Consider the following 14,679-nt stretch of genomic DNA (forward strand, 5'->3'; position numbering starts at 1 on the left):
CAAATTTTCCCCCACTAGCAGCAGAGTGGAACACAAGTAGAGAGAAAATTAAATCTTTTCAAATCATTAATTTTTCTTTCATTTCTAGGGCCCACCAAGTCCCAAGTACCAGCTGGGACCACCTTCATTGCCTACATTGCCTGTACTACCAACACTGTTGAAGCTAGCAGGCCAAATAAGAAAAACTTGCTTCTTTAGGCTCTGAAAAACTTTGAGAGGGCCCTGCCAGTGACCTCATCCCTGAGATGATTAAAATACGAGGCCCTGGAAAATTAGTGCCTCTCTCTAGAAGATAAAGGAAAAAGAACAATAGAAGTGGGTGTGCAAGACCCTTTACCTTCAGCAGCTCTTTTAAAGAAGACTTTGCAGCTTCCACAAGTGAGAGCTCCATAATGACAGCCAGAAGCTTCATCCCCACAGATCAAACAGGTCTTCTGGGGTGGAAAGTAATAGTCGATGGGCAGAACATGTTCCCTGGCAGTCTCCAAACTGGAAAGACACAAGAGAAATAATGAAATACACATCAGTAGTTGGCAGAAATTGGAGGGTAGAAGTCTGAGATCTTGAAGAGTGAACTACATGTGTACATTATTATCATTCATTGCTTAATACAGTCAGTGTGGAACTGCCTTTTTTGGGGGAATACTTCTAGAGATAATGTTTGCAGGGTTTCCTCTCACATGGACAGAGCCTTTATGGATCCTGTTAAGGAATTAGACAAGTTCTCTGGGATCAGCAATCTTATGGGCTATGTCTACATGAGGGAAATATGAAGGCAGAAATATGAGGTTAAGGTATATAACTTAAGATGATGGTCAGACAATAATTTCAGAGCAAATAAATGGTATGAAGCCAATCTTATGACCTTACCTTATCCAAAGGTAGACCTATGGCTAAACCAGATTAAACATCATAGCAGTCTTGTGTCCTTGCCCTAGTCTCTCAGTTCCATTCTCATCTGCAAATAAGAATAATGTTACCCATACTTCTGTGCTACTGTTGTGAATGATTATATAAATTAGGCAAAAAGATAAAACTTCCTTGAAACGAATACACAGTGAGGGATCATAAGTAGTTTTATCATAGAAGTCTTCTTTTGACTTTTCTCCCAATCCCTCACTTTTCTTAGGAGTCTCTATATATATCACATGGATATGCCCCCAAACCCATTCTACCACATAAAGTAGCAGAATCCCTATGCATGAAGCTATTGTTGAGAAATGATGGCCATTGATTCTCGAAATCTCTTAGGCTACCATCTCAACACTTGGCCATTACAATACTCATGGGTTCCTTTGGCTAGGATGGAGCTTCAGTGGTTACCTAGTGTAACTGCCAAGAATATCCATCTCTGAGTCTTAGGTGGATGTGAAGAAGTGGGCCAGAAATCCAGTCCTAAAACTTAATGGAATGGGTAATTCTTAGTCTCCCATAGTAATTAATTCAAGTGTAAACAAACAACATGGCTCCTACTACCCAAAGGTCATTTTTTTCTCTCCTACACATTAAACAAAACTTAAGTGACTTCTTGGGTTAATCTGCCTCAGGCAGACAATTTCCCATATTCTCATCTACAGGAATGCAGCTACTATTTTTCATGAGCACTTCTTTCTTACTAAGGAAGGAATGTAAGCCCTAATGGCAGCGGCAGCCTGTTTGCCATGTGGGGGTGATTTCAACACCACAAAACAACTCTGTGAGAGTTTTTCCTTCTTATATCATATGAAGAAATTCAGACTCATAGAGGAGAAGCCCAAGATATTTGACACCAAGGCCTGGACTAGCTGACTTCAAACCCAACACAGTTTCCATTACCCTGCTGTATTCTCGCTACTCACCTTCACTTTAAACCCATGGTTCTTTGCTAAACATGCTCAGCACAGTCATCAGATTTTTTTTTAAAAGCAATAAAGGATTTCTTCCCTTCAATCTACCAATGAGCAGCCCTGGCAGGGCAAGAGGAAAGAAAGCCTTCACTCAGGCTACACTTGATATGCATTTTATCTCTAAGACACAAATATTAACCTTTATTCAAGGCCCAAGTACAACAAAAAGTACTCCCAAAGTTCTGAGAATATGTAAATCCAGGAGCTGACTATGGTGGCCTGTATTTTCTCCTCATAAGCTTTCCTTTTCTCATCTTAGCTGGAAAGCCCGCAGGACTCTGTCCACAAAACCAAGACAAACAAGGTGACAAAATCCACAGGAAAAGAGTTTCACTTTCCATATAAAAATGAGCCTAATGCTAAGAAAGTTATTCCTTTGGCTAAAAATGTCATTTCTTTGAGTAAAAATTGTGTCCCCCATCCTTATTCATAAAACAAGGAGAAAAAGCAGTTTTCTCCTCCTCCTCCTCCTCCTCCTCCTCCTCCTCCTCCTCCTCCTCCTCTTCCTCCTCCCTCCTCCTCCTCCTCCTCTTCCTCCTCCTCCTCCTCCTCCTCCTCTTCCTCCTCCTCCTCCTCCTCCTCCTCCTCCTCCTCCTCCTCCTCCTCCTCTTCCTTCTCTCCTCCTTCTTCTTTTTGGAAATGTCTTTACCTTCTTCCCACTTTTTTGACTTCTGTAGCAAATACATACCATTCAAATAAAATCAGAAGGTCATGCATTTAGGTGCCCTATGTGTTAGGCCATTTCATATACAAAATACCATTTAATCTTCCCACCAACTCTGTATCTTCCCTATATTGTAGGACAAGAAACTTATGTTCAGAAAAATTAAGTGAACTTGTGCATTTGTAACCAATAACTGACCATGTTATGAGATTGGAGGTTGAAATTAAACACATTGAATCAATTCAACTCATAGAACCTAGCTAGCCCAATGGACTAGGTACAGGGCTAGGTGCTGGGGATATAACATTGATCAAGATATTATCTTTGCCTCTAAACAACTTAATGTCTTATAGAAAAGAAAGATAGGAAGCAAGAAACTGAAAAATAACATAGTAGATGATATAATAGAGCAGAGTACAGATTGCTACAGATGAGAAATCACCTCAAAGACAGGAATTTTTTTGAAAGGCATAAAAGTATATATGGGTAAATGGGATGATGATGATGATAGTGACATCATTATCAATTATTAGTATAAATTTGCAGAATAAAAATATATTTTATAGTACTGGAAGTGTTAGCCATTGCAATTAGGCAAGAGGAAGAAATAAAAGGCATCCAAATTGGAAAAGAGGAAGTAAAACTGTCCTTATTTGCAGACGACATGATATTATACATACAAAAACCTAGAGACTCCATCAAAAAACTACTAGACTTAATACATGAATTTGGCAATGTAGCAGGATACAAAATTAACCCCAAAAAATCTGAGGCATTTCTATACACCAATAGTGAACTTTCAGAAAGAGAGATTACAAAAACAATCCCATTTACCATCGCACCAAAAAAAATAAGCTACCTAGGAATAAACTTAACTAAAGAGGTAAAAGACCTATACTCAGAAAACTACAGGACATTGAAAAAAGACATAGAGGAAGACATAAACAAATGGAAGAACATTCCGTGCTCATGGATTGGTAGGATCAACATCATTAAAATGTCCATACTACCCAAAGCAATCTATAAATTCAACGCACTTCCCATTAAAATACCAACGGCATACTTCACAGATCTAGAACGAACTCTCCAAAAATTCATCTGGAATAAAAAAAAGACCCCGAATAGCTGCAGCAATCCTGAGAAAGAACAAAGTAGGTGGGATCTCAATACCAGATATCAAGCTGTATTACAAAGCCACTGTTCTCAAAACTGCCTGGTACTGTCACAAGAACAGACATATAGATCAATGGAATAGAATAGAGAGCCCAGAAATTGGCCCGAACCAATATGCTCAGTTAATATTTGACAAAGGAGGCAAGAACATACAATGGAGCCAGGATAGTCTCTTCAATAAATGGTGTTGGGAAAATTGGACAGATACATGCAAGAAAATGAAACTAGACCACCAACTTACACCATACACAAAAATAAACTCAAAATGGATAAAGGACTTAAATGTACGACAGGAAACCATAAAAATTCTAGAAGAATCCAAAGGCAAGAAAATCTCAGACATATGCCGAAGCAATTTCTTCACTGATACAGCTCCTAAGGTACTTGAAACTAAAGAGAAAATGAACAAATGGGACTACTTCAAAATAAAAAGCTTCTGCACAGCAAAAGAAACCATCAACAAAACAACAAGAAAACCCACTGTGTGGGAAAACATATTTGCCAATGTCATATCTGATAAGGGCCTAATCTCCAAAATTTATAGGGAACTCATACAACTTAACAAAAGGAAGATAAACAATCCAATCAAAAAAATGGACATGGGACCTAAATAGACACCTTTCAAAAGAAGACATTCAGAAAGCCAAGAGACATATGAAAACATGCTCAAAGTCACTAATCATCCGAGAGATGCAAATCAAAACAACAATGAGGTATCATCTCACACCTGTCAGACTGGCTATCATCAACAAATCAACAAACGACAAGTGCTGGAGAGGATGTGGAGAAAAAGGAACACTTGTGCACTGCTGGTGGGAATGCAGACTGGTGCAGCCACTATGGAAGACAGTATGGAGTTTCCTCAAAAAACTACAAATGGAACTCCAATTTGACCCTGTGATCCCACTTCTAGGAATATATCCCAGGAAACCACAAACACCAATGAGAAAGGATATATGCACCCATATGTTTATAGCAGCACAATTCACCATAGCTAAGATCTGGAAACAGCCTAAGTGCCCATCAGTAGATGAATGGATTAGAAAACTGTGGTACATCTACACGATGGAATACTATGCTGCTGTAAAAAAGAAGGAACTCCTACCATTTGCAATGGCATGGATGGAACTGGAGAGCATTATGCTAAGTGAAATAAGCCAGTCAATGAAGGAAAAATACCACATGATCTCACTCATTCATGGATAATACAGACCATTATAAACTTTTGAACAGTAATAGATACAGAGGCAGAGCTGCCTCAAACAGATTGTCAAACTGCAGTGGGAAGGCCGGGGAAAGTTGGAGGGCAGGAGGGAGGGGTATAAGAGATCAACTGAAGGACTTGTATGCATGCATATATGCATAACCAATGGACATGGGGCGCTGGGGGGTTGGGGGAGGCCAGGGGATAGTCAAGGGCGGGGGGGGAGAAAAGAGACACATATGTAATACCCGTTGTAATACTTTAAGCAATTAAAAAAATAAATTAAAAAAAGAAAGCAAAATACATATTAGATAAACAAAATGGAAACCTACATAAAGTAAATAAAAGGTACTTTGGGAAAGAGGCTTTAGGAAATAGAAATTTTCATCTATACTAAAATTTAAAATACAGTTAAAGCCGGACTGGCATGGCTCAGTGGTTGAGCATTGACCTTTGAACCAAGAGGACATGGTTCCATTCCTGGTCAGGGCACATGCCCAGGTGGCAGGCTCAATCCCCAGTGTGGTGGGCTTGATCCCCAGTGTGGTGGGCTTGATCCCCAGTGCAGCGGGCTCAATCCTCAGTGTGGGGGATGCAAGAAGCAGCCAATCAGTGATTCTCTCTCACCATTGATGTTTCTATCTCTCTCCCTCTCCCTTCCTCTCTGAAATAAATAAAATATATTTTTAAATACAGTTCAAATTGTTTAAAATAATGTAATAAATCAAACTTGTAATCAATGTTTAAAGGCTGAAGAAAGTCATCAACATTTTTAGATATGCATTTAATGAAATGCATCCTGCACAAAAATAACTATAAAGGGGGAGAAAGAGGAGCTGAAATAATGAAGACGATTTTAGAAACTCAAGTTTTCCTAACTACAACCCACTTTGAACAGAGATCTGTGATACCTCCTGACCTCACCAGGTCAATTTCTGCCTACCTCCCCCTTCCTCTCTCTGTCAAAATATTTTAGACAGCACTCCCACTAACCCTGGCCTAGTGTGGACATATGGCACATTGCAGTTCTGACTCATGGGCTGACCTTTGGGCATTGGAAATAAAAATTCCAAGTACAGTTCCTCTCCCAGGTTTATATCCTAAAGCAAGAATAGGACACCTTTTTTTCCCGCCAAGGGCCATTTGAATATTTATAACATCATTCACAGGCCATACAAAATTATCAAATTAAAAATTAGCCTGCTATATTTGGTCAAATATTTAATTAACTCACCCTTAATGCCTTGGCAGAGCCAGACCAAATGATTTCATGGGCCTTTTATGGCCCGCAGGCCAGACGTTCCTCACCCCTGTGAGAGAAACTCACGCACATTTGTACCAGGAGGCATGTTTGGAAATGATCAGAGTAGCCTTGTTTATAAAAGCAGAAACATCCACTGACAGGAGAGAGGTTAAGTACACTCATTTAATAAAATACAGCTCAGCAACGACAAGGAGGATAATATAGTTATACATAAGTGAACCTCACAAACTAATGTTGCATAAAAGAAATAATTCATAAAAGCGTACATATTATATGATTCTATTACATAAGTTCAAAAAGAAGCAAAAGTAAACAATGTATGTGTGAAAAAATCATAAAAATGCAAGGAAACAATAAACTTTAATATAGGATAGTTGTTTCCTCTGAAGGCAGGCTTGGGGTAATGATATAAAAAAGGAGAAAGCAAATTGATTTAAACATCTATTTAAACATATTTATGAAGCTACTACATAACAGGTATCATACTATGTCCTGGGGTTAGAGCGGTGAACAAAAATTTTAAAAAGAAAGAGAAATGAGATTGATGTTCTTTAATCACAGCTCATGAGTGTTCATTTTATTATTGTGTTGTATAATATATGTTACATATATTATGTTGTATGGCTATCATAGCACATAATAAAAGAAAAAGTAAAAAAGAGAACCTTGGAAATTTCTAATATCCCACTAACTAGCATCCTAACTGCAAGTACACAGAGATTTGCTTGGAGAGCAAGTACAGAAATTACTTGAGACTTTTTTTCCTGACTCTCCTGGGTTACGCTCTCACTTATTATCCAGATGCAAGGCATTCAGTTTTATGAGTCTGAAGCAAAAGCACTGCAGCATAGAATGCGAATTTTCAGAACCAGAACACCACTTCCTATTCTCCAGAAGTTTCACAGTTAGTTAAATAAAAGTGTATTATGCCAGTTCAGATATGGGAAATTTAGCTGAGAAACCCTCAGCACTAAGCTATAATCTTAATATCTCTCTCTCTCTCTCTCTCTCTCTCTCTCTCTCTCTCTCTCTCCTTCCCTCTCTCTCTCCCTTACTTGGGGATACTTTAAAGGGTCTAACTTAAGCAAGGTCCCCAAAGATTATTAAAGCAGGGTGAAATGCAGAGGTCACAGGCCAGTTTAACCCTGTTTGGGTAAGGAATGTCAATACAACAGGGCTTTATCTGGAGACTGGTGTTACATTATTCCTTTGAGGGCTTTTCTGATAATTACATAAAATAATATTCATTAAGTCCTTCTCTCTGCCTGCCACATGTAGCCACATTGTAAGTCTAGGTTGCCTTCACCTTTCGTCTTGCCATAAAAAGGGAAATATATAATATACTTAAAATAAAAAGATAATTATTCTTAGCTCTTAGGGAAAGGTAAATACAAGTGGAGAGAGAGGGGAAAAAAAGACTAGATATGTAAAAGCATATCTTTTTTACACATACCTCTGTACTTTTCAAACAAGAAGGGATTTAGGAAAACACCAAACATCTTTTTTAAAATATATACATTTTATTGATTTTTTACAGAGAGGAAAGGAGATGGATAGTCAGAAACATCGATGAGAGAGAAACATTGATCAGCTGCCTCCTGCACACCCCCTACTGGGGATGTGCCCGCAACCAAGGTACATGCCCTTGACCAGAATTGAACCTGGGACCCTTCAGTCCGCAGGCCAACGCTCTATCCACTGAGCCACACCGGTTAGGGCCAAACATCTTTATAGAGCATCATATTTTTTTCCTGATGCTTACTAATTTCAAATATTGCTATTAATCACACTGTGGAATTTAATGACATCTCTACACGAATTTTTAAGATAAAAACAAGAGAATTCGAAGTTATTCTCTACTCATAGATCCTTTGTGCCTACATTTTTGTGGATACAAGGAATATTTCAAAGGAAAAATTGACAAAAATGACATAATACTGGTAGCTTCTTTTCTTGCTGCCAGCCTGAGATTTGAAATTTGATGATTGCTTGTCCAAGAGGACAGTCATATTCTCTTTTAAAAGTATTACTTGACTTTGTTTCATAGCTTTCTAATTCTGATTAATGATGCGTTTTGTTTAAGTGAAAATATATTTAGGTAGAAGATCTGGTTTTCATGCCAATCTCTGTCACTCTAAGAGAATGACCTTAAATAAATCATGTAGCTTCAATTTCTTTATGTGTAGAATGGGCAAAGAAATACAGAACTTATAAGACTGCTAAGAGGATTCAATGAGATTTTAAAGGAAAGGCAGCCCACAATGTTGCTGGCAGAATGTTTAATAAATGGCCATTGTTGTAATAATCTCATGAGAAAATGGCATAATTGAGAGCTGGTAAAAGAACTAGAGTCTAAGAAATAACCTCTGGAGGCGGGGGGTGGGCACAAACATCTCTGAGGTTGGTTTCCTTACTCTTACTTTGAAGAGATGCAAACTGAGATTTAGATAAGGTAAATGACTTGTCTGAATTTATACAGTTAGTAGGTGGCAAAGCCAGAATTCATACCTGGCAATGTTTCCCCCTTAATCCATAGTTTTCCACTATTCTAAACTGCCAAGATCACATAATATTTATGTTATAGCCTAGTTTTAATTTAATTAGGCTATTTTAAGAGGTTAATTGATATATAATTCACACACCATAAAATTCACCATTTTTGGCATATTTATATTTGGTATAGCAAACTAATTTTAGACCATTTTCATTACCCTAAAAAGAAACCCCATGCCCTTTATCAGTCACTCCCTGGACCTTCCTCCTCTCAGACCCTGTCAACACTAATTTACTGTCTGTCTCTGAAGATTTGGCCTTTATGTCCTCCTGGTTCAGGATGGCAATACAGGATGATCCAGAACTCACTTACTCTCACAGACACACTGAGTGTACAGCTACCTATGAAAACAATTTCATCTTAAAAAAATAAAAACTAGAATTAAACCAAGATGGCGGCATAGGTTAACGCCGGAGTTTGCTGCTTTGAACAACTACTTCAAAAGTGAAACCAAAAAACGGAAGGGACATCACCCAGAACCACAGGAACGCTGGCTGAGTGGAAGTCCTACAACTAGGAGGAAAGAGAAACGCACACGGACACTCAGAGGAGGCGCAGTGCTGAAGTCAAATTCTGAGGTACGGAGTGCATGGAGCGGGCTGGCGGTGGAGGGTGCGGTTGGCGTTTTCAATCGGGAGGGAGTCACAGACTCTGAGCTCCAGATCCGGGCGAGTCTTTAGGGACCCAGACTCAAACGGGAGAAGCGGGACTGTCTGGCTTCGGTCAGAGCGAGTGCAGCTTTCTCTCCGAGGTTTGCAGCCATTGCTGGGACTCAGAGAGGCAGAGCCCCTGGGGACAAGACTGAGAGCCACCATAACTGCTCTCTTCGGCCCACCCTATTGATCCTGTGCGACCCGCCCCGCCCAAGCCCTGCACAGAGGCATTTGCTGGATAGCCTCAGGCAAAGGCTAGATTAGCACCTCCCTAGAGGACAGAAGTTCTCTCACTGCTGACACAGCTGATTCTCATAGCCACTTGGCCTGGAGGTCAAACCCTCCCTGGGATTAGCTACAACAATCAAGATTTAACTATAAGACTGCGAACAAAGACCACTAGGGGGTGCACCAAGGAAGCATAACAAAATGCGGAGACAAAGAAACAGGACAAAATTGTCAATGGAAGATATAGAGTTCAGAACCACACTTTTAAGGTCTCTCAAGAACTGTTTAGAAGCCGCCGATAAACTTAATGAGATCTACAAGAAAACTAATGAGACCCTCGATCTTATATTGGGGAACCAATTAGAAATTAAGCATACACGGACTGAAATAACAAATATTATACAGACTCCCGACAGCAGACCATAGGAGCGCAAGAATCAAGTCAATGATTTGAAATGCGAGGAAGCAAAAAACACCCAACCGGAAAAGCAAAATGAAAAAAGAATCCAAAAATGCGAGGATAGTGTAAGGAGCCTCTGGGACAGCTTCAAGCGTACCAACATCAGAATTATAGGGGTGCCAGAAGATGAGAGAGAGCAAGATATTGAAAACCTATTTGAAGAAATAATGACAGAAAACTTCCCCCACCTGGTGAAAGAAATGGACTTACAGGTCCAAGAAGCGCGGAGAACCCCAAACAAAAGGAATCCAAAGAGGACCACACCAAGACACATCATCATTAAAATGCCAAGAGCAAAAGATAAAGAGAGAATCTTAAAAACAACAAGAGAAAGTAACTCAGTTACCTACAAGGGAATACCCATACGACTGTCAGCTGATTTCTCAACAGAAACTTTGCAGGCCAGAAGGGAGTGGCAAGAAATATTCAAAGTGATGAATACCAAGAACCTACAACCAAGATTACTTTATCCAGCAAAGCTATCAATCAGAATTGAAGGTCAGATAAAGAGCTTCACAGATAAGGAAAAGCTAAAGGAGTTCATCACCACCAAACCAGGATTATATGAAATGCTGAAAGGTATCCTTTAAGAAGAGGAAGAGGAAGAAAAAGGTAAAGATACAAATTATGAACAACAAATATGCATCTATCAACAAGTGAATCTAAGAATCAAGTGAATAAATAATCTGATGAACAGAATGAACTGTTGATTATAATAGAATCAGGGACATAGAAAGGGAATGGACTGACTATTCTTGGGGGGGAAAGGGGTGTGGGAGATGCGGAAAGAGACTGGACAAAAATCGTGCACCTATGGATGAGGAGAGTGGGTGGGGAGTGAGGGTGGAGGGTGGGGCGGGAACTGGGAGGAGGGGAGTTATGGGGGGGAAAAAGAGGAACAAATGTAATAATCTGAACAATAAAGATTTAATAAAAAAAAAAAAAAACTAAAGGCTGTCTAAAAAAAAAAAAAAACTAAAGGCTGTCTGAGTAACAATTACAAGTTTGTCAAATGAGAAGACCACATTGAAGTGGGTAAAAGAGGCTAGGAAACAATCTCACCATAAAACCCACCCTGGTGCAGTGTCCCACAGCTGAGAAAGAACTCCCAACCTGAAGCTTTGCCCCAAGGAATGAATGCCATATCAGGCATCCCAACTTTCAGGATATACATTGAGAGACAAGCCCTCAAAATATGTAACTTTGAAAAACCAAAGGGGATGTTTCCTGAGACCCACAAGACAATAACAATCTGAGAAACCACTCTTAAAGGGCTTGAACACTTGGACTTACCCACCCCAGGGCCCAGCTCAGAGTCAGCCAATTATGCCCAGACTTAAATAAAATAAAGGAGACTCACCTGCTTACATTAAAGCAGCAGACAGAGAGCAGACACCTAATTTAACATACAGATTTAGGAATCTGCTGGAACCCTTTTTGAGGGTTGAGATTTGTGGGTGCCATCTTCATGCTCTCCCGTTGCTGTGACCCCAAAGCACCAGTATCTCCTGGAAGGGAGCTTTTAGATATGTCTGGTGCTCCAGTTTTTGTGGCTACAACCTATTGGGTATCTATTCATTGTCTGGAGGCCAGAGGAGATTCTGATCCTGGTATGATTGGACTGTAATAATTGACATCACCCAGAGAGGGGTTCATAACCTTGTATGGTGCCAACATTTTGTGAATGCTGCAGGGCCATCTGGTTTTTTGGCCAGTAGAGCTTATGCTCATTGGTTCCACAGAACTGTAATCAATGGACAAAGAGTTTGTAAACAGCTACCACCGCCAGGACACAGAAAGATGGACTCAGACAATAGCATGGTGAAAGCGTGGGTAAGGGGAGGGAATGAGGAGAAGGGAAGCTAATGAGGGGGAAAAGGGAACATCTGAAATACTTTCAACAATAAATATATTTTTTAAAGAGCTGATAGACCCAGGAGTTCAGTCTTTCTATAAAAGAGGTCTATTTTTTAGTCATTTTGACTGCAGTAGGGCGGGCTTCTAATTAAACATACATTTGGGGTTGACTGCAATTCTTTTCAAAGACCTACTATCTTTGTGCTCACCCTTTGCCATGCTCCAGAGAGCCAGTGTCTATTTCACTGGTGTTTATGCATGGTGTCCATTTTGTTTTGGTGCTTTGTGGGAGTTTTTAGTTAATGCAGAGGGGACAGCCCTTAATCATTAGGCTCTGGTAGCTGGGGTGGTTTGGGGCTTTCATTCCTGGGTCCCACAGGACTGTAGAAATCATAGAGACAGTTCTAGAAAGAATAAAACCTACAGGGCATTGCACAGAGTGTAGACTGAGGCGCATTCACGGTCCTTCTTAGAGAAGGCCTATTTGCTTGTCCTGGAGCTTCAGCATGAGGGGAATACTACAGATTTGGCATACATTTATAGGTCTATGGAGCTGCTCTCAAGGAATGTACGCTGTTGATGCCATCTTGGTTTTCTGCCTTTCTCCAGATTGCCAGTATCAACCAGAAAAGAGGTATACACTTGTCTAGAAACTCCAGTTGCTCAGGAGACACCTCTAGATCACCTGGCTCTGGTGGCCAGCAGGGCTTATGCCTATGGTTCCAAAGGACTGATATATTTGAACTTAGGTGCTGATTGAGATCCTTCCCTTTAAGACACTGACAGGTCTTGGCACATACTCAACTACTGGGAGCTATAAAATTATAGTAGGCAACTTAGACAAGCACAGATATTTGAGAGACAACAAATAGTTGAGGCAAGTTTGAGTGACAAGGTTCATCTCCTACATGAGGCCACTATATAAAGACTGGAAGAGCAGGTTATAAAACAATACAGAGAGTCAAAAATACTAAATAAATTGAGGAATATGTTAAAATGAAAGAATAAGATAGCAGAAAAATAATTTACCTGATAAAGAGTTCAAAGTAATGATCATATAGTTGCTCATCAAATTGGGGGTAAGAATAGATTAACACAGTGAGGATTTCAACAAAAAGATGAAAAATATACGAAAGTACAAATTAGATGTGACAAAGCTGAAGAATACAATAACTGAAATTGAGGGGTTCAACAGGGAACTAGATAATGTAGTAGAAAAAATTAGTAGTCAACTCTAAGACAAAGCAGTGGAAATCACCTAACCAGAGAATAAAAAATAAAAAAAAGAATGAAATAGCCCTGGCCGGTTTTGCTCAGTGGATAGAGCATCGGCCTGCGGACTGAAGGGTCCCAGGTTCGATTCTGGTCAAGGGCATGTACCTTGGTTGCGGGCACGTCCCCAGTGAAGGGTGTGCAGGAGGCAGCTGATCGATGTTTCTCTCTCTCATCGATGTTTCTAACTCTCTATCCCTCTCCCCTCCTATCTGTAAAAAATCAATAAAATATATATTTTTTAAAAAGAATGAAACATAGTGAGCTAGGTTAAGGGACTAATTAGACAGCATTAAAAAGACTACCATTTGAATCAAAGGGCTCTCAGAAAGAGAAGAGAAAGAAAGGTGCAAAAATAATTTTTGGAGAAATAATAGCTGAAAATTTCCCTAACCTGGGGAAAGAAACAGTCATCCAGATTCAAGAACAGAGAGTTCTAAATAATAGGAAGCCAAAAAAAAAAAATCCACACCAACACACCTGATAATTAAAATGTAAAAATTAAAAACAATGAAAGAATATTAAAAGCAGAAGAGAAAAACAACTTGTTATGTACAAGTTGTCTAAAAATAGCAGTTTTTTTTTATTTTTTTCTTCATTGATTAAGGTATTATATATGTGTCCTTATCCACCCTTTGCACCCCACCCCCCACTTATGCCCTCACCCCCCTGGTGTCTGCATCCATTTGGTTGATCTCTCCCCCTTTGAAGGCCAGAAGGAAGTAGCACACTATATTAAAAGTGCTGGGAAAAACAAACAAACAAACAAACAAACAAACCTCCAACCAAGAATAGTCTATCCAGCAAAGTTATTCAGAAAAGAAGAGATAAAGAGTTTTCCAGCACCCAGCAGGGACCTTTGAGGCATACTTTGTCTGGAGATGCTCTTGGTGAAAACTCAGTGATTGACCTCTGTAGCTTTGGAAAGGGACCATTCTTCCCCATCTAGAGTGCATAGAAGATGCTCCCAACACTTACTGAATCATTTCTCCTGCCCTTCTAATACCTATGGCCTTGCTCTGTTGAGTTCACTCTTGCAGGGGCATCAGAGTACTGTTCAGAGCTGGGATTTCCATAAGGCATGTTCCACAGAAGCTTTTGTCCAGGAATCAGATGGCTGGGTGTTGGGTTGTATGATTGCATTGCATGGAGGGCCACTACTATCTCCCCTGTGACTCAGCCCATGCTGTTCCCACAGTGAGAGATTCATTTGACCTGAATTTCTGGAAGTTATGGGCCCTTCTCTGCTTGGCTCAGTCCTACAGGAGGTCTGAGAGCTGCTTGGGGCTGGGACCTTCATTGTATGTCTCCTTCAGTGGCTTTTACCAAGAAAGGGTAAGAGGTGCCCACCCCCTTCTTACAGGCTTGCTAGAAGAACCCCCCAAAAGAGATTGCTTGGATCTGCCCTCCCAAGTCCTTGTGGCCCCATTCTTCTGAGCTCAGCTACACTGAAGGAAGAAGTGC

General features: G+C 40.0%; 1 protein-coding gene across 1 annotated transcript in view; it reads right to left on the reverse strand.

The window, feature by feature from the left end:
* The window catches only part of AR (androgen receptor), a 294,693-nt gene that overhangs the window by 115,934 nt on the left and 164,080 nt on the right, over positions 1-14,679 (reverse strand). The window contains exon 2 of the mRNA XM_059678799.1: positions 338-489. Within this exon, the coding sequence (XP_059534782.1) occupies positions 338-489 (152 nt within the window). The remainder of the gene's footprint in view (positions 1-337; positions 490-14,679) is intronic.

The sequence above is a fragment of the Myotis daubentonii genome, chromosome X (assembly GCF_963259705.1).
Source record: "Myotis daubentonii chromosome X, mMyoDau2.1, whole genome shotgun sequence".
Classification (NCBI taxonomy): Eukaryota; Metazoa; Chordata; class Mammalia; order Chiroptera; family Vespertilionidae; genus Myotis; species Myotis daubentonii.